Source organism: Amphiura filiformis, chromosome 9, assembly GCF_039555335.1.
Source record: "Amphiura filiformis chromosome 9, Afil_fr2py, whole genome shotgun sequence".
Classification (NCBI taxonomy): domain Eukaryota; kingdom Metazoa; phylum Echinodermata; class Ophiuroidea; order Amphilepidida; family Amphiuridae; genus Amphiura; species Amphiura filiformis.
In genome coordinates, this window is record NC_092636.1 from 39,724,585 (window position 1) to 39,752,001 (window position 27,417).

General features: G+C 37.3%; 1 protein-coding gene across 2 annotated transcripts; it reads left to right on the forward strand.

The window, feature by feature from the left end:
- The first annotated feature begins 3,887 nt into the window (after nucleotides 1-3,887).
- Nucleotides 3,888-27,417, forward strand: LOC140160981 (ribose-phosphate pyrophosphokinase 2). 2 transcript variants are annotated; one of them, XM_072184336.1, is made up of 8 exons: nucleotides 3,888-4,093; nucleotides 10,297-10,480; nucleotides 12,323-12,376; nucleotides 17,740-17,838; nucleotides 18,092-18,216; nucleotides 19,712-19,885; nucleotides 21,796-21,955; nucleotides 22,205-27,417. In XM_072184336.1, the coding sequence occupies exons 1-8, from the start codon at nucleotides 3,903-3,905 to the stop codon at nucleotides 22,295-22,297; spliced, it is 1,080 nt and encodes a 359-aa protein (XP_072040437.1). In that variant the 5' UTR covers nucleotides 3,888-3,902; the 3' UTR covers nucleotides 22,298-27,417. The 2 variants fall into 2 exon arrangements, with proteins under 2 accessions (XP_072040437.1, XP_072040438.1); XM_072184337.1 differs by lacking the exon at nucleotides 12,323-12,376 and having other exon boundaries at nucleotides 3,889-4,093.

Here is a 27,417-nt window from a genome sequence, read left to right on the forward strand (position 1 = left end):
ACCTAAAAATTTTAATATGAAAATTGATACTTTGTTTTCATGTCATACTGTATTAATGATATCAAAATGCATTCAAATTACCCGAAAATGCCAGGCCTACATAGGTGCCCTGAACCATCATTAATTACCCAGCGCTGTGATATTAAACCTTCTTGAAAAATGGCAGACAATATCAAATAGTGAGAAGTAAATATAAAGCATTTGGTATTTGAAATCATAACTCGCCAATGGGACTTAATGCTGTAAAAATCTTAACTCGCTTATTGGACTTGTTGTAACTCGCCGGCGGGACTTGTTGTAAATTTTAACTCGCCAATGGGACTTGTCGTAACTCGCCGGCGGGACTTGCCGTCAAAATCCTAACTCGCCGGCGGGACTTGCCGTAAATATCTTAACTCGCCAGCGGGACTTGCCGTAAGAAACTTAACTTGCTTATGGGACTTGTCATAACTCGCCGGCAGGACTTGTTGTAAATCTTAACTCGCTGATGGGACTTGTCATATTCTCAACAGGGGTCACTCTTTAATCTCTGCAGGGGGTAACTCGCCAATCTAACTCGCTTTTCATCTAACTCGCCCATTCTTAACTCGCCATTTACCTGTCCCCCCGATACTGGTATCGATGAAGTAGCTATTGGTATTGATGAAGTAGCAATCTACTATCGATATTGGTATTGATGAAGTAACTCTATATACTGCTGATATTGGCTTTGATGAAGTAGCTATTGGTATTGACGAAGTAGCTATCTACTGCTGATATTGGCATTGATGAAGTAGCTGTCTACTGCTGATATTGGCGTTGGTGAAGTAGCAATCTACTACCGATATTGGTATTGATGAAGTAGTAATCTACTACCGATATTGGTATTGATGAAATAGCAATCTACTGCTAATATTGGCATTGATGAAGTAGCGATCTACTGCTGATATTGGCATTGATGAAGTAGCAATCTACTGCTGATATTGACATTGATGAAGTAACTATATACTGCCGATATTGGCATTGATGAAGTAGCAATCTACTGCTGATATTGGCATTGATGAAGTAGCTGTTTACTGCTGATATTGGCATTGATGAAGTAGCAATCACCCGCAGATATTGGCATTGATTAAGTAGCTATCTACTATCGATATTGGTATTAATGGAGTAGCTATTGGTATTGATGAAGTAGTTTACTGCTGATATTGGCATTGATGAAGTAGCTGTTTGCTGCTGATATTGGCATTGATTAAGTAACCGATATTGGTATTGATGAAGTAGCTATTGGTATTGATGAAGTAGTCTACTACTGATATTGGCATTGATGAAGTAGCAATCTACTACCGATATTGGTATTGATGAAGTAGCCATTGGTATTGATGAAGTAGTCTACTGCTGATATTGGCATTGATGAAGTAGCAATCTACTGCTGATATTGACATTGATGAAGTAACTATATACTGCCGATATTGGCATTGATGAAGTAGCAATCTACTACCGATATTGGTATTGATGAAGTAGCTATTGGTATTGATGAAGTAGTCTACTGCTGATATTGGCATTGATGAAGTAGCTGTCTACTGCTGATATTGGCATTGATGAAGTAGCAATCTACTGCTGATATTGGCATATTGATGAAGTACTGCTGATGATGATGAAGTAACTATCTACTGCTGATATTGGCATTGATGAAGTAGCAATCTACTGCTGATATTGGCATTGATGAAGTACTGCTGATGATGATGAAGTAACTATCTACTGCTGATATTGGCATTGATGAAGTAGCTATCTACTTCTGATATTGGCATTGATGAAGTAGCTATCTACTACCGATATTGGCATTGATGAAGTAGCTATCTACTGCTGATATTGGCATTAGCTGTCTATTTCTGATATCGGTATCGATGAAGCAGCTATCTACTGTTGATATTGGTATTGATGAAGTAGCAATATATTACTGATATTGGTATTGATGAAGCAGCAATCTACTACCGATATTGGTATCGATGAAGTAGCTATTGGTATATTGATGAAGTAGCAATCTACTGCTGATATTGACATTGATGAAGTAGCTACATATACTGCTGATATTGGTATTGACGAAGTAGCTATCTACTGCTGATATTGGTATTGATGAAGTAGCTATCTACTGCTGATATTGGCATTGATGAAGTATCTGTCTACTGCTGATATTGGCATTGGTGAGTAGCAATCTACTACCGATATTGGTATTGATGAAGTAGTAATCGACTACCGATATTGGTATTGATGAAATAGCTATTGGTATTGATGAAATAGCAATCTACTGCTGATATTGGCATTGATGAAGTAGCAATCTACTGCTGATATTGGCATTGATGAAGTAGCAATCTACTGCTGATATTGGCATTGATGAAGCAGCAAGTTTCACTTCGAATAGTATAAAACTGACAACTATCAAAACCGTTGCCAGAGCAATACAACCCAAAGTTTAAAACCATTTGATAGGCCTCTTTTTCGAGTAACCTTTGAACTCTTTTGGAGAGGGACTGTGTGATAAAAATGACATGCGTATATCATCCCTTGTGAATAATATGATTGGCTAAAAATCGCTTTATTTCTTCTCTTTGCTTCTCTGATGTCGGTAAGATCAGATGAACATGGATTACAAAGATTTTTGCCAGGCTGAGCGGGGGGGGCAAGCAATTTTGGCACACATGGGACACCTTTTAAATAACAGGCTCTAAAATCGCTTAGGAAAACACTGCAGAAATGCAAAATTTCCTGCTTGCTAGGGCCTACTCCCTATTCCAGAAAAATACAGAACTAATTTTTTGAAATAAAAAAATATTATCCTGTTTTGCCAAATGAAACATAGCTAAATATCCTATTCCTTTAGTTAGTCCTAAGGGACCGATCGTTATTTACGGCGGGGGGGATGGGCGTTTTGGAAAAAATATCGACAACAAATTTCGTGTTCCCCTAGTGTCCACTCAAAATTTTCGTGTTCCCCTTGTTTTCCCAATTTTCTCCATTTAAAATTTAACAATCCCCCTCCTGGTTCAACTAAAAATTTTAGGTTCCCCCTAAAGACCCAAAAAAAAATTCGTGTTCCCCCCTAAATTTTCCCATTCCCCCCTCTGTCATAAATAACGATCGCTCCCTAACTAGCAATAAAATTCAAACTTTAATATTTAGCCAATTTTTGGAAATAAGGGCAAAAAACATGTGTTTTTGGAGTGTTTTTCGTATGCTGTGACAATCAAGCCCAAAGACTTGTGCTAAGACTAATTTCAGTTTATGCATCCTAAATTTTGGAAAACACTTGTTTCATTCTTACCAACCATTATCTAACCAAAATTAATAGTAACACAAAAAAGTGCAAATGAGAGAAAAATTTCGGCATACTCTAGATTTTGAATGCTTAGACTTGTTCCAAGTCTGTGATTTTTGTGACTGGATTATCAGAAAACATGCCGAAAACTATGCATGTTTTTGGCTCCCTTTTCAAGAAATTAGTAAAATAGTGAACTTTTTATTTTTTCTCCAGTTAGGACTAAATTAATGAATTAGGATTGAGCTATGGCAGAACTTGACAATATTTTTTGATCCCAAAAAATTAGGGACCGTTCATTTTTCAGCCCCCCTTAGGAGGGTCAAAATGTTCAGGCCCCCCCCCTTTTGCATCATGATCTGTATTTTTCTGGAATACGGGAGTAATATTGGGAAGCAAAACAATTGGCATACGCAAATGGGGTTTGGCAGGCCGATGGGGGGGGGGGCAAACAATTTTTGAATTTTTGGCAGAGCAAGAGTGGTGGCAAACAATTTTGGCATGGCATTTCCTCCCTCCGCTCCGGCTTATAATTATTGCGCAGTCCACAGATGACGTCAGCTAATTAATATTAATAAGTTCGCGGAAAAAACAAGAATACAAGTACTACATGTCTGTAATGAAAAACCAATCAATCGTGATTTCGCGCGAACTGAGTTTGGAAAATAAACCAACAAAAATGCCGAATATCAAAGTTTTTGGTGGTTCGTCGCACACGGATTTGGCTCACAAGATAGCAGACAGATTAGGGATTGAATTAGGAAAGGTTGTCACCAAGAAATTTAGCAACCAGGAGACATGGTAAGACAAACATGCCTCACGTGTAAATAAACATCATTTTCATTGTCATGATTGTTATGACAAATGTATGATGGATGTGTTGTATACGTGTGTCACTGTGTGGAGATACTATCCTGGCTCAGCTCTGGCAGTCTGCACCATGACATACATGCCATTGTCAGATTTGGACCGTCAAATGTAGTGGTGTGTATATTTGTGATGAATAAAATCCATGTGAAAATTTAAATAAAAGTAAAATTCATTGTCATGGTCCCATGGACGGTCGGGATCCATTTGATCTGAATCTGATCATGCTGATGGTCATCATGACATGTGTAGAGTTGGGCGACTATCACTTTTTTCCTAGTCGACTAGTCGGCAGCAAATAGTCGCGACTACGACTATAGTCGCGACTATCTGTGGTTAAAATTGGATTGAAAAATCGGGTGAAAGATTGGTGGCAATTTAGTATAAATTATAATGCATGATTACAGGACCCGTGATTGCCGGCATCGCATCACAGTTTGCTACACAAACCAGCACTGTTGCGATACAAATTGCTACACTGTAGCGCACGGATGCGATGCAAATATTTGACTGTATAGTGCTGTAATATAGGCCTAACTTTTCTGTTCAATTAAATTCACTTGCCACTTTCCAGCAACAGCACAAGAAACTTCATATAATTTCTCAAACCTTCAATATTCCAATTCAGTATCGAAGTTACGTAATGTTACTATGTCAACGGGATCACGCGCTAGAGTAATGAACCACGATCGAAATGATCACCACATAAAGTATATGGCACTCGAAGGCATACCAAAGTAGCGTGATCCGGTAACCAAGAGAATTACGTAACCACTTCGATGCTGAATAGCGATCTTCGTTCGTGTTCATGTTTTGCTGTGCATGAAAATATGTAAACATGCCGCACGGCAGTGCATATTTTCCATGGTATGCTCATGAACGTGTTGCATCGTGCATGTACGATTAACTTTCACCTCCGACCTCGCCACCTGACCTCATCTAGACTACTGCATTTGTCGCTACAGGGTGGCATTGCAACATTACGACTGTTTGTCAGCTAATTTGTTTATTTTCCTATTGCTTTCTAAATATTCTGTTACCACAATAAGCATAGCTTTTTGAAATTACGTGAAAAGTACTTCTAATCTAATAATATTTTCCTAAATTTTCCCTTTTGGAAAACACTTCTCGGAAGTTCTCGCTGTTTCTTTCCAAAGTTAAAATAATCTCATACCTTCAGTAGTTGGTACAAACACCCAACCTGGGTCTGTACATGCACGCTATGACGCTGCTACACCTGTTATCGCTGCATAAATTATAATCATAATGAGATGTTCGACAGTTCTAAGTAATTTGAGTTTTTTGACGGCTTTTATCTTGTGGGAAAGTTGTTCGACAACAAGTCAATAACACCAATTTAATGATGATTTATGGACTTTATGATTACTTGTTGGTTTAAGTGTTACTATTGGTAAGACAATGACTAACATTTTTTCACATTTTTCGCAGTTTATATGTTAGTATTTGGTTGGTTTTGGTGCGAATAACTGGCACTTTTAAAGTAATTTTTTATTAAACACAAAAATATACTTGCATTAGTCGACTTTTGGTTTTCAATAGTCGTAGTCGCGACTATCAGTAATAGTCGCGACTAACGACTATTGGCGACTTAGTCGCCCAACTCTAGACATGTGCATGTGCATGATTAGTCCGAATAACCAGACCCAGAACAAAATATTAATTTCTGACATGATCCTGTACTGGGTCTGAACTGTTTCCATATGAAATCTTGATGGCAAATAGGACAAAAGAAGCACATGGTTCTACTTGACAGCTTTTTAATCCCTATTCATGTAGCGTGAATCACGCTATTGTGGACCATCCTTCTGATACTTGAGTGTTTGGACAAGCGGAACGGTCTTTTGTCTACCTCGACTGTCCTCTCTGTTTGTAAACAAACCAGGAGGTCGAAATCGTCCTCCTCGCCGAATACGAAAGTCAGTGTAATAGTACGGCACTAGTGCATGATGTGGACGTCACATGTTCATGATGTTCAAGATGTTCAAGTTGAACTTTATAAAATGGTAATCATTTCCGACTCATTCTTCATGCTGGCTGGCATATGTCTTGCACAAGTTGCAGCGGCAACGCCAATGGGATTCCATGAAATTGACAATCATGACAATATAAAAGAATACAATGTACTTACACATATGATATATATTAAAAAGTTATTCAGCAGGATCGGTAATAATTAATAATAACTAGGCGGTTACCCGTATTTGGCGGTTCTCGGCTGTCGCGATTACCTGGCTGATGCTGACTGTAGGCCTACTCACCAAGTTTTATGCCCATAGGACAGTTTTTACTAATTTGACCTTGGATGACCCCAAAATGACCATCCAAAAATTTGACTCTAAAAGTTGACTGTACCCACCAAGTTTCATGCCCATACGACATTTTTTACTAATTTGACCTCAGCTGACCCCTGGGTGACCCCCCCGGATGACCCCAAAATGACCGTCCAAACATTTGACTCTAAAAGTTGACTGTACCCACCAAGTTTCATGCCCATATGACAGTTTTTACTAATTTGACCTCAGATGACCCCTGGGTGACCTTGACCCACTAACCAATACAAACTTGTTCCGTCTAAGGTCAAGATCCACCTACCCACCAAGTTGCATGCCCATATGACAGTTTTTACTAATTTGACCCCTAGATGACCTCTGGTGACCTTGACCCACTAACCAATACAAACTTGTTCTGTCCCGGGTCAAGACGCACCCACCTGTCAAGTTTGAGGAACGTGCGACCCCCAGTGTCTGAGAAAAACAGTTTTTACTAATTTGACCCCTGGATGACCTTGGGTGACCCCTGGGTGACCTTGACCCACTAACCAATACAAACTTGTTCCGTCTTAGGTCAAGATCCACCTACCCACCAAGTTGCATGCCCATATGACGGTTTTGACTAATTTGACCCCTAGATGACCTCTGGTGACCTTGACCCACTAACCAATACAAACTTGTTCTGTCCCGGGTCAAGACGCACCCACCCGTCAAGTTTGAGGAACGTGCGCCCCCCAGTCTCTGAGAATAACAGTTTTTACTAATTTGACCCCTGGATGACCTCGGGTGACCTTGACCCACTAACCAATACAAACTTGATCTGTATGGGGTCAAGCTGCACCCACCCACCAAGTTTGAGGAACGTATGCACCCCTAGTCTCCGAGAAAATAGGCGGACAGACACACAGATAGACAGACGGATAAACAGATAGACAGATAGACAGATAGACGATGCGTATTATTATATAGATATTTGTTTTATTTTGTGAGTAAGTGCAAGTTGAAGATAGTGAGTTTGTGGTTTTGTATGTTATGTACAAGAGTGTTCTCAGGCAGTGGCGTAACTACCGGGGGGCTTCGCGCACATTTCAGCACAAAATTAATTGAGAGAATACATCCAGTAACCAAGATTAATTAGACGAAGGCCTTATTTGTCCAAACTTTGGCGCAATAGTTTAAAGAAAGGGGGCAGCCATAGCCATGGGCGCCACAACCCCTAGCTACGCCATTGCCCGCGTCTAAGATATTCTCGGGTGGGGGAGGGGCGCCAATTTTGTTTACTTGCCTCGGGCGCTACCAACCCTAGACTAGTTACGCCACTGTTCTCAGGAAGCTGAAAGTGACAGGCCGTCCTCGGAAGAATATCGACTGTATCACCCTGGTTTAAACGAGTTTTGTGATTCTCTGGACAGAGATCACACATGAAGTGTGATCTCTGTCCAGACTGGATATAGTCTGACACTGACAGTGCCATCTCATCATCACTCAGTCTTCAGTAGAGTAGTTCACAGTGGCTGCTCCTATCGCTGGGGGGGGGGGGTGGGGAGCTGCAAAAAGGTCAATTTTGCCACCCTTTCCCTTTCATCAACAGCCCGAAAAGGTTGCCCTAATTTTTTTTGATGGTTTGAAAAGGAAAAAAAGATTATAGGCAGGTTATCATTTTGCCGCCCCTTATTCTTCCACTACCCCTTCTTTTTTGCCGCCACTGCTTTTACCCTGCAGGGGGCTCGCCACACCACTAAAGCACCCTCCCCCCCCCAAAAAAAGAAATACGGGCATGGTTCACTCCATACTGCAGCCGTACTACATATAGTATGAAGTCGAGCTTCAAATTTGCACACAATAGTCATGGTTCTGTCTGTATCGCTACATCAGTCACTGGTTCAGTGGTTGATCCCATACATGTATGTTGAGAGGGGGAGGGGGTCATAACTTTTGGGACATTGCTAGAGTCAATTAAGGACCGTCGATGTTAGGATTTTTAAAAATCGATATATTGGTCACTGATTATCGATAATAATCGATAAATCGATTTTCCTCCCAATTTTAGTGACCTGAAAATTCAAGTCACTAAGCTTCAAAAGTTTGAATACTTGGGAAATGCGCTGCCAGCGGAAAAGTCGGTGTCAAATCATTCGTGAAAAGATGTTTAAGTACGGGCTTAAAATCATCAACATCACTCGGTCTTATTGATTCTAGAAGTTTTTACATTTCAAAATACGTCTGTACTGACATAATTGCGGCGGTTAACACACTGCCTACGCCCAATTGTTGGAATCTTTTTTGCATTATCGGCAACTCCGATATATCGATTTTCTTCCGAAAGTGATATCGGCGATATTGATATTATTGGATAGCCGATTTTTTGATTATTATCGATTCATCGACGGTCCTTAGAGTCAATAGAAGCAAGAGTACCGTAATATAAAACTTGCGAATTTTTTTTATTATTCATTTTTATAGTACAGCAGTTTTTCTCCGGTTTCAAACCTTGAATAACAATTAATTAAGGGTAAATAACTTTTTTCAATTTTTGTATTTATTTATTTATTTATTTTTTTACCTGGGTAGGCCAGGGACGGACAGGAACTCTGATACCCAGGAATTGGTGAGAGCCTTACTCACTTGTAGTCACAGTCACTTCTCCAATCACTATTCAAAATGTGAGTTGTACAACAAAGACAGCCTCCTATTATGGTCCACACTTTGGGTATTAAAACTAAATTTGTAGAAATCACTGTCGGAAAATTTTCGAGTCAAATAGAAAAATGGCCACAATGATTCAGTCCCTAAATACCAAATGCATTTCAAGTGCAATAATGTTGGAACAATAGGGGGAGACACTATGAACTCGGAAGTTATGTGCATTTGTTACGTACTTGCTTGGCAAGAGTGCATTGTGATCAACTGTATTTACTTCTGAACAAACTTGGACAACTCTACTGCAGGAATTTAAAATACAGCAAATGTCACAAACATGTGTATATATTGTAGTAAAGATATTCTGTCAGTGCATGGCATATTGTGGCCGCTCCTTCCCCGGGGGGCTACAGAAAATGTCAATTTTGCCGCCCCCTGCAGCAACAGCCCAAATAGGTTAACCCAATTTTTTCCAGCCAGGATGGCGCTCCAGAATTAAAAAAAAAGTGTGGGGGGGGGGGGAATAGGATTAAAAAAAATTTTCACCAATTTTATAAAAATATTAATTTAAAGAATTAGAGGTGTTACACCACCACCCCATACACCCCGCCTTGTCAAGCCCTGTTGGCGACCAAAAGTTATTGTTACATTAGTTTTCAATAATTTTCCGCTTTTTTCATTAATAATTCTTCCCATCCCTTCTGCTCTGCCCTTTTTTCTTTAATAATTCTTCTTGCCGCCCTTTATAGGGAGAGCGTGGCGCAATGGTTAGGGTACTTGCCTTTAGTGCATGAGGTCCAGGGCGCAATTCCCGGCGGTGGCGATTTGCTGGGATATTGACTTGGGAAAAAAAAGCTGAAATTAATTGGCAACTTCTGTAGTTCAAACTTCTGCTCTCCCCATGGTTCATTTAGGCTTTCTTTGGGTTATCCAGGGTTGTCAAAACCCGAACAAATCAAATCAAATCAAAAATCTTCTGCCGCCCCTTCTTTGTTGCCGCCCCTGCTTTTACCACGGGGGCTTGCACCCCCAAAGCCCCCCAAAATATGCGCATCCCGCCGCATGTCTGAAGTGTTCATGTGCGCATTGCCAGGAGGTTGAACAAAACAATGATGATTTGTATTTCATTAAACTAGGCTTGTGTCCCTTGTGGAAAATTTATCAATCAGGTTACATATTTCTGTCAATGGATGCATTACTTTACAGTGTGGAGATCGGTGAGAGTGTCCGTGGCGAAGATGTGTATATTGTGCAGAGTGGATGCGGAGACATCAATGACAATTTGATGGAATTGCTCATCATGATCAATGCCTGCAAGATTGCCTCATCATCTCGTGTCACTGCTGTCATCCCATTGTTTCCTTACGCAAGACAAGACAAAAAGGACAAGGTAATGAGTTTGTTTTCTTGATAAAGTCAGGGTTGATTGCGAGTACAGAGAATCCCAATAAAATTAGGACCTAACTGAGACAGGTGACGACATCTTCCTGTTCTAAAGTAATGTAGGCTATACATTTTTCAGATAAATTTGGCGTAAATAAACTTTTTCAATCAAAGTTGCAACAACAATTTCAGAATTACCACTGGATCAAAATGTGCTAAAACATGCAAAAATGTGCAATCTTGATTTAAGGTACATGTATGTAGCTGTTGTACATGTACTTCAACTCAAACATACATGTTTGTAATTATATTTATGAGTCGCCAGCAGAGACTGTTAGGTTTTTATTGGGACAGTACTGTACATGTATGTATTTAACTATTAGCACTATTATTTTGTACAATTACTCTGCAGAAAAGATTCTTTTTAAGTTGATAATTTGTGTGCGCTCTGACTAAGAGCCACTGATACCAGGGTCCGCATTAAGGGATCTGGAATGAGCGTTTTGAAGCGTTTGACAGTATTTTTATAGGACATGAGAGCACATCAGACATATCGAATTGCATTCTGAATACAAAGAATGTCTTTCTGATATCAAATATTTTTCATTTTTTGAAATTCACGATATAATACAAATTTTATGACAAATTAGTAAAATTTGATATTTTCACATTTTTTTGATAACAGTCCTCGAGTAAATTTTACAAATCTAATGATATATTCTTAAAGTGTATGTAGCTGGGAGGAAAAGCTGACGATCAATTGAAAAATTTTGACCTTTCATATTGAAGATATGGATTTTTTTTCCTAAAAAGACCTATTTTTTTGTGTGTTTTGGGAAAAAAAATCTGTATCTTCAATACGAAAGGTCAAAATTTTCAATTGATCGTCGGCTTTTCATCCCACCTACATACACTTTAAGTATAAATCATCAGATTTATAAAGTTTACTTTAGTACTGTTAAATATCAAAAATATCACTTTTTAATCATTTGCCATAAAATGTGTATTACAATGCGAATTTCAAAAAATCAAAATTATTTGATATCAAAAGGACATTCTTCGTATTCAGAATGCAATTCGATATGTCTAATGTGCTCTAATGTCCCACAATAAATACTGTCCAAACGTTCATACCCCACCCTTTAAGCAATTTTATTTGTGTAGCAAAAATGCTCACCAAATATGTGAGCGAATGCTTATGAATGGAACAAAATTGCTACACATTCCAAAATTGTGTAGCATTTTGCTACTGCTACACATTTATTGCAGATACCTGTTAGTTGTTTATATGTGATGCAACATTAAAATTGTGCTGCATTTTTTGTGCCATTGTACTATTTGACATTATGCCATGTTGTAAATTAACAAACAAGGTAAATTTCCTAACTCTTCAAAGTTATGTGCCGGTGCCGTGCATCAAGCATTTACAAGCATGAAGACAAGTGATAAACAATTACTGACAACAAGACAGTTTAAAAACCATTGGCCATTTAGCACGTATACATGTGGAAGGGGTGGAGACTTGGCTTCATAGATGTGCTAGCTGCTAGATCACCGCCCATTGCATACCCGAAACTATCATAAACAGTTAGGAAATTTACTTAAGAAGAACATACACTCTCGGATCTAGACATGAATGTTGATGAACTTTTAGTGTTAAGGTGTCATTCACTGCTTACAATGAATTTAGTCCACTGAGCACCTGGAAAGAGGGAGGAATATATTGTGGTAGATCATTAGAGAGTCATGCTGCAGTTTACAATTATTATTCTGTTATGTGTCTTCTGTAAGTAAATTGAGCAGACTGGCACACTTAAAATCTACTGACTTACACATATTTGCTATGTAGATACCTGATAGTCCTATTGGATCACCCTCAATGTCGCTCAGAGCTGCTTCACATGTAAGTGAAATGATGTATGGAACAGGGCTCAAAATAAGCACATATCAAACCAGTCCTGAGTACTAATTGGTCTAGTCTGTTTGCCCCTGCCTTGTTGCGATGTCTAAGAAACAAGTGCAATTTCACATTGACCAGGAGTGAATAAAGGAAATTATGATGCAGATGATTGCAGTAGACTAGAATATTAAGCAGAAAGTTGCCCTGCATGTCAGAGAGCGAGAATCATTTGTGATTCTAACAAATTCATTATTCATTTAATTTTTACAAATTAATTGTCGGAGCTGTCTCTGAAAAATGAAAATCATCAATTGATTCACACAAATCCTTTCAGAAGAATCTGTGTAAGGATTAATTTATGGATTTGTGTATAAAGTTCGAATGAACCAGGGGCTAATTACAGGTTCAGTAATAACACAAGTACCCAGGCTCTTGCTTATTTTGAATCCTGGAATAGCATAGAAGTCACTTTTCCACTGTCTATGATTCAAGTCTGCATGGCTGTTTTATGTGGCTTCTTTCATTTGCAGCATCTATTATTTCTGCCAGCAATGTCATACATGTACATGTAATCATGCTGTGTAGCATTCGTTTATTTTTGCTCATCTCATTAGGGTTTAGGCAGCACGCAAATCATTTCTCCAAGCTTCTGCCTGGCAATCAAACACTTTTCTTTTGAAAGTAAAAAGTTTGAGTCTCGGTAATGCAACATTGGCATTAGATGAAAAAACAATTGAATACCTGAGTGGAAGAAGGGCCCAACTCCATCAACACTTTTTTTGAGATACTAACAAAAACACACTATTTGGAAAAGTTCTAAGAGACGGACTGTTTTTATCTTGATGGGACCTTGAGTACTGGTACATGAACATACATTATAACATACATTTGAAATTCATATATGTTGCAATGGCAACGGTACAGGTCTTTTAAGATATGATAAACTCATTTTGGTAAAATGGAGTTGGGCCCTTCTTCCACTCAGGTATTCAATTGTGAGGCTTTTGCAACAGGATTCACAGGAATTTGGCATCACTCCAGAATTAAAAGTTGTGTTCAATTCAATATTATTCTGAACCCTGGGTCTGAACCTGTGTGACCAGAGAAATATTTTGATATGGGTTTTAACCAAGTGTTTTAACACATTGAATATTAGGACTTTGGCATTGATCATCATGATAACTATTGTTTACTTGATTAGTTTGGGACTACCTGATTTCATATGAGTCAAGTTGTTGTTACGTTGGACCAGTATTATATATTAGGTTAGAGTCAAACGTGTTTGGTTCTGAAATAGCCCCTGGTTCAAGTGAAAGAGCCCTTTGGAAGTAGCTTGTTCTGTATCAGATCCCATGTACATTGTACAGGGATGTCACTTTTTTCCAGAAAACAAATCTGGAAATAAAAAAATAAAAAATTGGATGGAAATGCATGCAGATTGCAGCTTGTGAATATAAGTAACACATGCAGCAAATTTTGTGCTACTTTCTAGCACCGGAATTTCTTGATGAATTTTCGAGGAGATCAAAAATGTAAAATTGTACGCCATTATCTACTTCGTAAAGTTGGACCATATTTGCCCAAAATAGTGATTCTTTGTTTTGACTATGACTGGAGTGGGCACTGGCGGGCAACAGGGCAGACAAAGCCCAAAAATGGATGAGGTGCATACATGTACATTTTCTGCAAATTGTTAGAATGTGTATTTGGCCCCTATTTGTACCAGGAGTAGGGGTGCACAACTACAGTACATTGTCATACATACATGTAGTTTCACATACCGGTACTGCAGACATTCTGCTGCACTAAAATGATCAAAAATATTGTTATAGTTAAAATATTGAGAACAACATTATCAGTTATCAAAGTATATTGAGCAAAATCAAATAAACATTCTTAAACATACACTTATAATGTGCATTAGTTTATCAGAGCGATGAGGATATTGAGGGATTCATGTATTAGTTTCCTGCACCTTTGTACATGGTCGCATGTCATAAGTTGGGTACAATTTCCATTACATGGTCAAAAATGACAAAAAATGTATTTTTTGATATGTTGTATATATTGACAATCTCTAATAATTAACACCATTTTTAACCTTAATACCTCCTTAATTTGTGAGATAATACTTAATTACTAATTAATTAATACACAGGTGTCTATGTAAATCTCAATTTTCAAATGCGTTTTTCTCAAATCGGACCTCAATTACAAAAATGACTGTAAAATTTTTATTTTATGAAAGAATGTCATCAGATTTGGAGGATATGTTCTCAATACATTAACGCTTCAAATGAACTATTTAAAATAATTGTACGTATGTTAATTACATTGTGAAGGTCAATGACCTTTTTACGAGTAATTAGCGAGATAGTTATTCTATTATTGAGGAAATGACTATCAAGAAGAGAAATGCACATTAGCATACTGCTAAAAATACTGAAATTCAACTAGGAATTCATTAAAAATGAAAAAATGGAACATATAACCTTTTAAGGTGGCACTTCACACCTTAATAAATTCTCAAAAAATAATATCACACTGGTAACAACAGTTATGTATATTTATAGGGGTAAGGAATCCAGTTACTACACTGGAATTTTGGTGACATGACAAGCGGTATTATTTATGATAAGAAAAGAGGTACCGCTAGAATGTACCTCATTTCTTAACTTATATAATGAACCCCTTGTCTTGAATCACTGAAATTCCATTGTAGTAACTTGATTCCTAATACCCTATAATTTACATAACTTTTGTTACCAATGTGTAGTTACTTTTTGAGAAAAATGCAAAATTAGTCACAAAATTTATCAGGGGTGTAGTACCACCTTAAGTAGTCAGTAATTGTTTTAGTTGTACAAATTCAACATTCACAGCTGTCAACACATCATACCCTCCCTAGATTTGAAAAGTAACCAGTAGTTTTGACATGCTGACATGTGAATTTTCATATAGGCCCTATTGCACACTCCCGCATCCGCCTGCTCCACATCCGCCTGCTCCTCCACCCCTGGCATTTTTCATTTCAACTGATGTGATTTTTTTTGCTGAATAATGTATAATTATATGCTTCAGTAGACTGAAAGAGTATAAAATTAGGCTTAAAATGAGGTATCAACCACTGCTGTAGGATATGGGGTTACGGAAAGCCAATCAAATTTGTATCGCAATTTTCAGAAAAGTGTAATCCCTCCACCCTTTTAGCATACCCAACTTATGACATGCGACCACATGTATGTATCTCACTACGTAATTTATTAAATGTGTAATATTCAGCTTCTTGCATGCTCTTGCAGTTGCAGGTACATGTACAAATATGTACTATTTGACAGTGGATTGTGAATCTCATTCATGGATCAAGTACCGTAGTATTGTTGGTGGTGCATGTTTATGGATTATTTTCCATTTTCATTTATTATGATATTATTTTTATTCATATTTTTTCCTGAGTAGATACTGTATTTGACCTTATTAGCAGCCCCCAATTAGTGCCTTTTGTGACTCATAATTTACATCTGTTTAAGCCCCCTCTACCCTCTTCAGCTTTTGGCACAAAATTTGGGAAAAAATCTTTGTCCAAAATACTTTAAAAAAATTCTACTGTAGTTAGATGATATGAACATTTCTCTTTTTCAAAGCAATGGATATTTTTATGGCATAAAATACATTTTTTGTAGGTATTTGACTGTTACCAATCGCGACTTCGACTTCAGTCGACTTAGTCGCCCAACACTAATGTCCAATCACAGTCAAATCATCCCGACAGAGCTGCCACATTTGGTCTGTTGGTATTATTTATATGTTTATGAATTACAACATATTTTTGTATTTTAAAAATAAATGTCTCCTTGATCCTTCAAAATATAAAAATTATTATCATGTGCCTATTGCCTATCTTCTCATACAGATTCAGATGGCTAATAACGTTCTGGGTATTGATATTATATGTTAGAATACTGTAAGATACAGTCTTTCATGTGTTACACATGTTTTCATCCTTTTCTGTGTCAGGTGGTGGAGTGCAGTCATTATCTTCGCAAGAGCACAATGTCTTGATCAATGTCAAATATGCTACACCATGCACCCTGGTTGCTTCCTGCCATCAGTCAAAAATGTTTTTACACATAGATATACCCCTATCCGTGGCTCTTTGTCAAATTTGCTTCTCTTAGAATAATCTTTCTTGACAGTTTTGTCCATATAGTATACTGTACAAATGTAGGCAATCTAGTGGAAGTGTGTTAGTGTGCAAAACATGTTTGTTTCCTACAACCAGAGTGATGCATAGGGGATAGAACTCTGATCAGTATAGATGACTTGCTTGGTGGTGATTAATTTTAACTAGAAGGGGTTGAATAATAGGGTAAAGCATGGTAATATTGGGTGCATTGTATAGTTGTGAGATAGACCTGTACATCATCTTCAACAAATCACTGGGCAACAGGACCAGAGCTGCCATCATTAGTCATTACTAACCTCCTTGTTTTCAAGGGATGCCTTTACATGCAAATTGTATGCGTAATTTCAGCATTTCAGACCACACCATGCACACTGTTCTAGCATCGTACATTTAGGGATTCAATCTTGTTTCACCATTGTTCATCACCGTTTAACAAGGATGCATTTTCGTTGTCCCTGGGATTTACTTCACAAGTTCAGCTTTACCTGCTTGAGCAAAGTAAACCATGCAGACACACCGGACGCAAGTTGTTTTAACCTTTGGTGAACAACGGTGAAACGTGATTGATTCCCTTTTAACAACAACAACAAAATAATATTGTTAGTAATCGAACAGTGTTTGTGTGATGACCATTAATAAACCAAATTACTACAGACCATTCAATAATGATCCATGTTAAAATCTATAAATACCACAATTTCCAAAACGGCAATGTTTGGCTACTTCCTTCATTCAGCCAAAACTGAAGTTACATGTTTTAAGAGCGTACATACATAAACATGACAATGATTAATTTGTAATGTGTGAGTGCAGAGTGTAGTTTCTGTCTTACTGTACTGTACTCATATGAGTATGGACTCAGCAAGATGGTGCTCGGAATACAAAAGTAGCTTACATTACAGAGCCAAATTATTTACTACTACATTTTATACAGACATAAAGTAAAACACATGCACACACACACAACATTATCTGCCTTGACTTGAAATTGAAAAGCATACAGCAATTTCATTCCATCGATGAATTAACAAGTCACGTCATGCTGTGGTGCGCATCATAAAAGTCATATAAATTTGGTAGTGCCATTGAACTTAATTAAAATATGCAAATAAAAATGATGAATTATGTCAATGACTTGTTACTTAAAGGCCTTTCTCTTGTTTTGTTTGATTACTTACAGAGTCGTGCTCCTATTTCAGCCAAGTTGGTTGCCAACATGTTGTCAGTAGCTGGTGCAGATCACATTATTACAATGGATCTACATGCCTCACAGATACAGGTATGTATGATTACACTTAATTAAGTCAAGAATCACAAATTTATATCTGTTTTGTGTGTCAGCAGGTGATGTAATCCTAATCGAAACTAGAATCACTGCCAATAACAATATTTTTTCTGATTTTGCATTATCTACAAGATCCCAAAATACATGCAAATATTTTAAAAGCATTAACTTACCTTTTTGAAACACCCTGCAATAAAGATTTCTATCTATCTAGCTACTTGTAACATTCTCACTTTCTCTTTTTTAGGGTTTCTTTGACATTCCAGTGGACAATCTCTATGCAGAGCCAGCAGTGTTAAAATGGATCAAGGAAAACATACCCGAGTGGAAGAATAGTATTATAGTATCACCTGATGCAGGAGGTGCCAAGAGGTGAGTGGACTGGATATTGTTATGTAATCTGGGAAACAGGCTCCGAAAATTGTTCATATTCCTGGGAAGATAGGCAGATATAGCAACAATGCCATATAGCAAAATTTCTTGCCCCAACTTTCTTGAAGTAATAGACTAGAGTCTATATCTACCTTGAGTCACCGGCACTAGCTTTGAAGTTCAGGGTATTCTGTGTTCCTTTGTATGTGTGCATACTTTTTACGTGCACGATCAACATGCCACATATGGACACGCAAGAAGCCAAGCTAAGTCAACGCAGCACACATTGAACTTCAAAGCTTGTGCCAGTGACTCAAGGTAGATATATGTAGACTGTACTTAAAAATCATATGTCTCTCTATAGTCCACTTGGCTTTCTAGAGGCAGGGATGTTAGTGCATTATCGCAATTACTTTTTAAGTGTTTATATTTAATTGTCTTTATTTGCATTTTTAACATGTTTGTAAAATATGTTGAGATCTTTATACATAACACCCTGCATATAGCATAAGATTATTATTATAAAAGCCATAGGTTTCATAAATGTCTCATCTTTAACTTGGTTTTTTATAACTTAAACATATGCAGGCCTTGCCGTTTAGAATTTAAAGGCGAGTGGTTAATCACTCGCTAGCATGATACTAGGCGAGTGGTCAAATTTTCACAAATACCATTTATATAGGTATAGTCAAGTAGAGCTTTGGTCTTGAAACGGTATTTACGAACTTACGATGAAATGCGCGCGAAGCGCGCTAAAATTTGTGAGTTTCTCTGCTTGGAGAGGGCACAGAAACGATTAAATGCTGAATTGGCTGATTCAACTGCTGATTTTGGAGATTCGCAGCGAGTGATAATTAGTGTCTATGGCGAGTGGAAAATCGCTCGCTAGAAATCGAGTTTGGGCGAGCGGTGGCGAGCGAGAGTGATCGCTGGCCTCAAACGGCAAGGCCTGCATATGTCTCACATGATTCTACAAAGTAAAAATAAAGATGTAGGATTTGTGACCGGATGGCACAACACTAGAAGCAACAGATTAAATGAAATTCTATTTAATTATTGATGTCAAAAAGGTTGTGATGGATACAGATGAGTATCATCTGGCCCTGACATAAGCAATGACTGGCTTTGAAACAGCTGGCACATACAAGGTTTATTATTGTGGTAAAGTGGACGCTTCCAATAATCAACACAATCAAATTTATTTTTAGTTACATTTTGTTCCTTCCGATTTTAGTAAACAAGTTTCAATTCCATAAATATGCATCACTGTTGAAAACAAATTGAAAATCAGTGTAAAAAAAATTGAAAATCATTGTAGTTAAAATGTAATTTATTGTCCCTGTGATGTATGTCTCTGTATGGCAGCATGTGCCAAACCCTTGTGCCAAAAAATGTTAAACCTTGGATTTCAATGCCACTTGGACACAATGATCTTTGTGCAGATTTTTTTAGCTCACTTTTGCATGATTATTTTTTGTTTTGTTTTGTTTTTCAGAGTAACATCAATAGCTGACAGATTGAACGTAGAGTTTGCGTTGATCCACAAAGAGCGTAAGAAGGCTAATGAGGTGGACTCAATGGTACTAGTGGGAGAAGTCAAAGACAGAGTAGCTATCCTGGTGGATGATATGGCAGATACTTGTGGTACAATATGCCATGCTGCTGATAAGTAAGTAATCAAAGTAATTGCTCTATGTTTCACCTAGAAGGTGTGAGCGACTGTGACTAGCCAGCGATTGATATTTTCAGGGTCCAAGATATCTGAGAAAGATAATTCTTTTATTTTTAATGTCATTTTCTTTAGCCTATAATTAAGATTACCCTCAATTGTTGCTCCTATTGTTTAAAATCACATTTTTTGGTGCTACGGTTTCTGGCAGGCTGTATATTTACCAGATATGCTTTCATCTGTACTTGCAGCCTGTGCAACCCACGCAACTTAATATATTTTTTTGGCCATGTGAAGTGAAAGCTTGCCCACCCCTGACTGAAAGGATGATGCAATTTTACAGGCTGTGTTTGTTACCATTATTGTCTGGACTTATAACATGTGTGGCCCCTTAATTATATTTTTGGACTTTTAAAGTGAATAGGTTGCCCACCTGTTACAGGGATGATGCAATTTGTCCACATACTGTTTCCACCTGATTGAATGACCTTGTTCATCACTCCCACTATCAGTCAAAATGGTCTTGCTGGGAAGTTGGTTAGTTGGGTAGCATGGTTAGTTATACATTTAACACGTCCAAACTTCACACATTTTTGTATTTCTACATCTACTGGTTTATTACTGATTAGTAGTTTTATATAGTGTCAATACAATAGATGTATCGCTATCTAGAAGCAGAGCTTGACTATTTTCTTTAACATCATCAGTCTAACTGAATTAAATCATACCATTCTCTCCTCGAACTTTCAAAATCACTTACAATAAACTTTCCTAACCAATCACCAATCAGGATCAAATGATAACAGTACACATCTCTCTATTGTTTCACAGACATACTTCTCACTCCTCCCTTCACAGTCCGAAATCACCAACCATGACATTAAGTTCCTTCATAAGAAACTACTTTACAAATTACATTGTATATATGTAAATTACAAGGTTTACAAGGAAAACAAGACAAATAGTGTAGTCCTCTCGCACATAAGTAGGACATTGCCATCAGGTGTGGTTACAATACTATTAAAGACTATACTATTTTAAATAACTTATGTCCATAAGAGTGGCCAAAGTTTAATAACCCATGACTAGTGCAATGTGACCATTACTCAACAAGCATAGGAATGATCATGAAAACAGCCACAAGTCTTGTGTACAAATATAATAATAATAATTGATAACTTACTAATTACTTGGTTCAATCAAACCAATTTAAATCAACTTTCTCTTACACCGTCATGATTCACTTCATGCATACTCTTAAATATCTCACAAGTCTCATTGCCAGGGGGCACAGGTATATGAGTTTTTGTCAGGCTGTGTTGATTCCTGTGCAAGCTTTGGTTAAAGAAGGGAGGCTCTAGTGGACTTCAGGAAAATCAGTGTAATATTTCAATAAAAGAAATAATAAATAAAAGAAAAAAGAGAAGAGCTAAACAATAAACATGTGTTATATTTATACTAAAAAAATGTCAATAAACATGTACTGAAAACATGCAAAAAGTGTGTGTAACTTTTGCTTAAAAGTGGGTAACCTGATTTAGAGCCTCATCCCCCACCCCCACACACACCATGAAAATGGATATTTTGTGATCTAAAGAATTGTCAGTTCTTTTCAATCATTACATGTGTGTGTTTTCCTCTTTACAATAACGACTCTCCAAGTTTGCATTTATTGCCTATTCCAGCTCCTGTCACACCTCATTTAGACCTTTGGATGCATTGAAATAGGCATTAACATTACTTCGAAAAAATCAATATAACAAGGCTGTCCTTGTTTTCATGCCGCTTCAGTGAACATAGGCCTAATCCAACCCAAGAAAATGTCCATGAGGTGTCACTGGAGTTGAACAGATAATAATGTAAATATCATTCACTGATCAATGTTGTACCTTTTTATTTTATTTTCACAGACTTAGGAATGCAGGGGCTACCAAGGTGTACGCCATCTTGACTCATGGCATCTTCTCCGGCCCTGCCATCTCACGTATCAACAATGCATGCTTTGAACAGGTTGTAGTCACTAATACAATACCACAAGAAGAAAAGATGAAACAGAGTGATAAAGTCACTGTAAGTTACTTGAGTTAACTCTCGCTCTCTCATAGGTTATCATCACAGATGTATAGGAAACTTTAAATCTTTTTACATGGAAAAAACAGTGGCATGACCGACGGGAATTATATAAATAAACATAATTTAAATAATCATATTTTCCATTAGGCGATGCAAAAAAACCTGTTCTATGGGCGGTATCTTAAATTTCAATGTGGATGTAAAATTGTTGTAGATCTGACTTTGTTTTTCATACTTTTTTTTCAGGTGATAGATATTTCCATGATGTTGGCAGAAGCAATCAGGAGAACGCATAATGGGGAGTCGGTTTCGTACCTCTTTAGTCATGTGCCACTCTAATACATCACCGTCATTGATATTTAATGAATGAGGCAGAGGCGGAAAGTTTTCTGAATTTTTGAAAATCTGAATCCACATTCCAGTGTGCATTTCAAAAAAGTGTGTTTGCAATGAATTAAACTGTTGGAGAAATTCATTTTTCAAGACACTCATTTTCAAGGCCAGTGAGCAACATATACCAAAGAATATGCTTTGAATTTGAGGAGCACCAGGCCAAGTCTAAGGGCAACAGGTGGCCTCCTTGAATTTCAAGGCCAGAATTTTTAGCATGTCATTCGTGGAGGGATAACAGTGTACCTGCAAATTGAGTGACATATGTGGGAATTAAAGTATGTGCTTGTTTACATTCTGTGTGTAATGGGATCTTTCAGTAAAATGCCGAGATGATCATGCTCTTCCTGGTGCCAGTTGTCAATCTATTTTGACCTATGCTAAAGTGGCAAGTTTTCCGTTTTACTGAAACATGAAAAAAAAACTTATTTCCACCTAAAATGTTGGCTATTTTGAATGTACATTCAGCAAAAGGCCTAGAAGCAAACACCATCTTTTACTGATATTTTCCTCCACTTCCTTTATTTACTTGCCTTTAGGGCCAATTAGTGGTCATAATTTTGCCGTTTTACTCCACTTTCGGTACCACAATCTCATGATAGTATTAACGATAGTCACAATATAATATTGGATATTTACATAGTGTGTCTAGAATCTACATTTTTATTAATTAAATGGCTAGATTTGCCTAGAATCTGCCAATTTTAGAAAACAGAAAACTTGCCACTTTAGCCTATGCTGAAAATTGTTGCAGGTACACACTCCCTTCTCTTAATCAATTCTTTGGGAGTCAGAGTGATAGTAATGTTTTGTTATAAAATATCAGATTCCAGGCCTGGAAAAATGTGGAAATAAAAAAAAAGGAAAATGTGGCTGCTGGAGGGGAATTATGCTTCCCCAGTTAAAGACATACATAAGAAATGTTGGGAGGTTACCTGGAAATCAACATTTTCTTCAGGCCCGGTCAAAAATTTTCAAAATGTAACATTTCAGAGGATATGATAAAAAACAACCTTAAAAGGTGGGTAATGGTCACCATTTTGTCACTCATAATGGTATCCACAAACACGTGAATATCTTTTTATTTCTCGAGCAAGGTATTGGGTATCCTGCCATATATAGTAGATTAAGAAATTCAGAAAAAGGAAGCTATTTGTCTCTAATTTTTGTAGTTTTAAAATGCTGCCACAATATGGAGGGGAAATTAAGTTTTTTTCTGTGAAGAGGAAGGTGTCCAAAAATTGCAATGGGATCAGAGTATAGCTGAACTATAGACGAACCCGACGAGCCACATTCCTACACCTCACTGGCGGCCATAGCTGGGGGCCATCCATCCGTTTTATGTGACGCCAGTATCATAGGCGTGCAGCGTTTACCGCTCCCGTGACGCGGCTCAGTGCTATGTGCTCCGATGCGCTCGCGATAGTGGGCATCTTGGATCGCAATCCAAACAAACTAAGCTTGTTTGGCGCGGATGGCCCCCAACTATGGCTGACTTAATCCTGACCATCACTTGGCTCGTCAGATTCATCTATATTGCCATTGCAAAGACAGGTTTGACCATAAGCTTTATACATATTATGAGCTTGGAGCAGATGGATTTGATTTCAATTCAGTATTTGCAATATGCGAAAAAAAGCTCATCTTTCAGGCAATTTGCCTTGGTAACTATTTGTTCACTTAGGGATTCAATCATGTTTCACCGTTGTTCATCACCATTTAATAACGATGCGTCCACGCTGTCTGCATGGTTTACTTTGCGAGGACAGCTTTTTAGCTGCCAAAGAACTGCACATGTAAGTGATACAAGGGTGATCTAGGTAATTCGCTTGTATAAAATTGTTTGAAAGATGAAATTGGAAAAGTTTAAGCTGAAATAGAATGTGTTACAATGTTGATGTGGACAAATCTTATATGTTATATTATTGAAAGACTTATTTGTGATGGGGTCAAACAAAATCAGTCGGAACTCAGAAATATTGATTTTGAGATATAGCCAAACAAAGGAAATATTTTCTTTTGTTTCCTGTTCTGGAAACTCTTTAATTGCTCATATCTTTCAAACTGGTTGTTCAGTTTCAATGCAATGGAGTTTTCTGCAAAATCCAGCTTTGTAAATGCTTTTTACTATCCTATAAGAAGCTGAAAATTTAATATTTCCGAGTTCCGACTGATTTTGCTTGATCGCAAGTTTCTACATCTACGAGTACATAACAAGACGAACATTGTGAACGCTTGTATTTGGGGAAAAGATACAAGTATAGATATATAAAATAACAATCAATCTGCACACAAAAACACAAAAAAAGGTGAACCTGCAAGTGTTACAAAGGCTGATCCTAGATGATTTTATATAGACAAGAGTTGAAAGACCAATTTGGAAACATGTAAGCTGAAATGGTAAAAGGTACCATGATTTCCAAAAAATATGGATAAATAAGTTTGCCATATCTTGCATTCCGTCAAAGTATGGCACATTTGTATATATAGCATGTTGTATTTTTGGAGTTTGAATTCATGGGGAAGTTCTGTCATGGAGAATCATTGTAAATTGAAACAAAGATGGTATTGTAAGACTCTTGCCAATTTCTGTGTATAGTTCTCATTTTCAGTGAAGTTCTCCTTTTCAGTGAATTATGTATTAGTATCAGGGTATAATAAATTACTGTAATGATGAGAAGAGTGGAGTATGTTGCAGTATGTATGAGCAATTTTCAAACATGCATTGGTAGAGCTGGAAAAAAAATGTTTATTTCCTGAGAGGGTAAGCTAATTTCACTCCAAGATAAATTTCTTGTTATTTCTCTCATGGGAAAAGAGATTTCCCTCCAAATCTAAAAATAGTCCCTGAAGGTTCTGGATTCCATATTTTTTCCAGGCCTGCGATGCATTGGAGTAAACATTTCACATGCTTCCAACAGTTTTTAATTTTTCTTTGGTTCTTGTCTGTATTATAATCAGGCATGAGAATTTTCCTTTTTTAAAAGGAATTCCTTTTTTTCCCCCAAATTTACATGTTTGTATTTCTTTTTAGCCCGTTTTGAGCATTTTTGCCATATATTACGCGCTTTTTGCTTTTTCTTTTTTCATTGAAATGTAGTCTCATGCCTGTATAATAGAGCACAGTTAGGTGTGCATGGTTGTGTGTATTTGCATTGCGCGTAACATGCTCTGACACAATGAGATATTTTTCGTTTTTGATGAAATGTTGAAAATTGGTGGTTATAGTGGAAGCAATTTGACTCATTTTCCCAGTCACCATAAATCTTAAAACCATAAATGTACATGCTATTTTAATGATCTCATTTTGTCATATATATACCTACTGGCAGACCTCAAATTAGTTGTCAGGCATCGTCATTTGCATTCTAACATTTTTCTTCTTGCGGTACAACTTTTTAAAGAGGGATATGATTTGCATTTTATACATGTACTCCCAATATCAAGTGACATTGCCCCTCAACCTCAAGCAGTGTGCAACTTGGTGACCGTGACACTCACACAAGTTGGAGAAACTATTTGTGGCCTGCATACTGGTAATTAATGTTTTTGTTGTGTATTATATACTTTTTACTTTAAATGAGTTGCAGAACTATATACTTGAAGCTATGAAGCTATTGGAGAAAAGAATGTCTTAAATTTTCAATATGAATTATGTAACACACTCAGAGGTACCACAAGAAAAATGTGGAATTTGGTTTTTGCTGCTAGGCTATCTCATTAGTTATAAATTAATACTATAATTATGTTTTGACAGTGTTTATTCTTTGCAGCTGGTATGAATTGAAGTTGGTTTCTTGTCAATCACCGCAATTCGCTAAGTGATGTAATAATCAGATTAACTACCATAGCAAATAGCTTCAAACAATTTTTGAATATATCGCGCTGCACTAAAAGCAGGTTGCATTCATCACCTCTGTATGTCTGCAATCATAGATTGAATACAATACCGCTCTTTTTACATGTGCGAGTGATCAGCATTATATGCGTATTCTATAGAATTACGATTCAGATCTTTATCCCTGCTCTTTGACATCTATGGTTCAATGCAGTGGTACTGCGTGAACGAACTAGTACAGCTTTGGTAGTTAATCGGATTATTACATCACTTCGACAGCGAATGGCCTATGAAATATGTGAAAAGGAATCTCAAATGTATACTCCTCTTTGTGGAGCCAGTCACATAATGGGCTATTCCAGTTGAAATCCATACACCCCCTGTGGAAGACATGACATTAATCTCTCACAGAGGAAGTGTGAATTTCAAATGGGGTTACCTGAATTGGTGACTCCATTTGAAATCTACACCCCCTGTGTGGGAGATTAAGGTCATGCCTTCCATAGGGGTGGATGGATTTTAGATGGAAGCTCAATCCTGTAATTCCTGGGTGTCTAAAATAAATGGACAGAAAGTTGCGAAGCTTACACAATGTGCAAACTTTCAGATGTGTAATTTTTGACAAACTCATCGTCCTGTAACACAGGTTTAAACATCAATTATGATGAAGGTATTAGTTTTGTTTTAAACATTAACTGCTGTCACAGAGAGTTTATAGCAGATTCAACCCATCCTGGAACGTTTTTTCAAACAAATTCAGGCTACCATGCGATCATGCATATCACGCTATGCATGACTGGCTGATGATAGACCGGCAACCTGGATTTGTTGGAAAAACGTCCCACGATGGGTTGAATCTACTATAGTTCATTTTCAGAATATGCAAGTCACGCTGTCACAGAGAGTTTAGTTCATCTTAAGAATGTGTAAATTTATGTTTGTTTTGTTTAGTGTTGTGCTTAGAGCAACATGCTGCAAGTTAAATTAGATTTATAAGTACTAACTTAAATTGAATTGTGAAGTACTGTTTTGTTTGACCAATTTTGCCTTTTTGCAATTGTACTGTTTTATTTACAGATATTTGTTTCTTATATTCGGATAATGTGAGTGAACTAATATGGTAATGTAATAAGCAATTGTGTAGTGTAAATGTAATTTTCTAAATTGTATTTTTATGCACTAGTCATCAACATGGGAAGATGTGAAATAAAAGATACAAGGACTGATACAA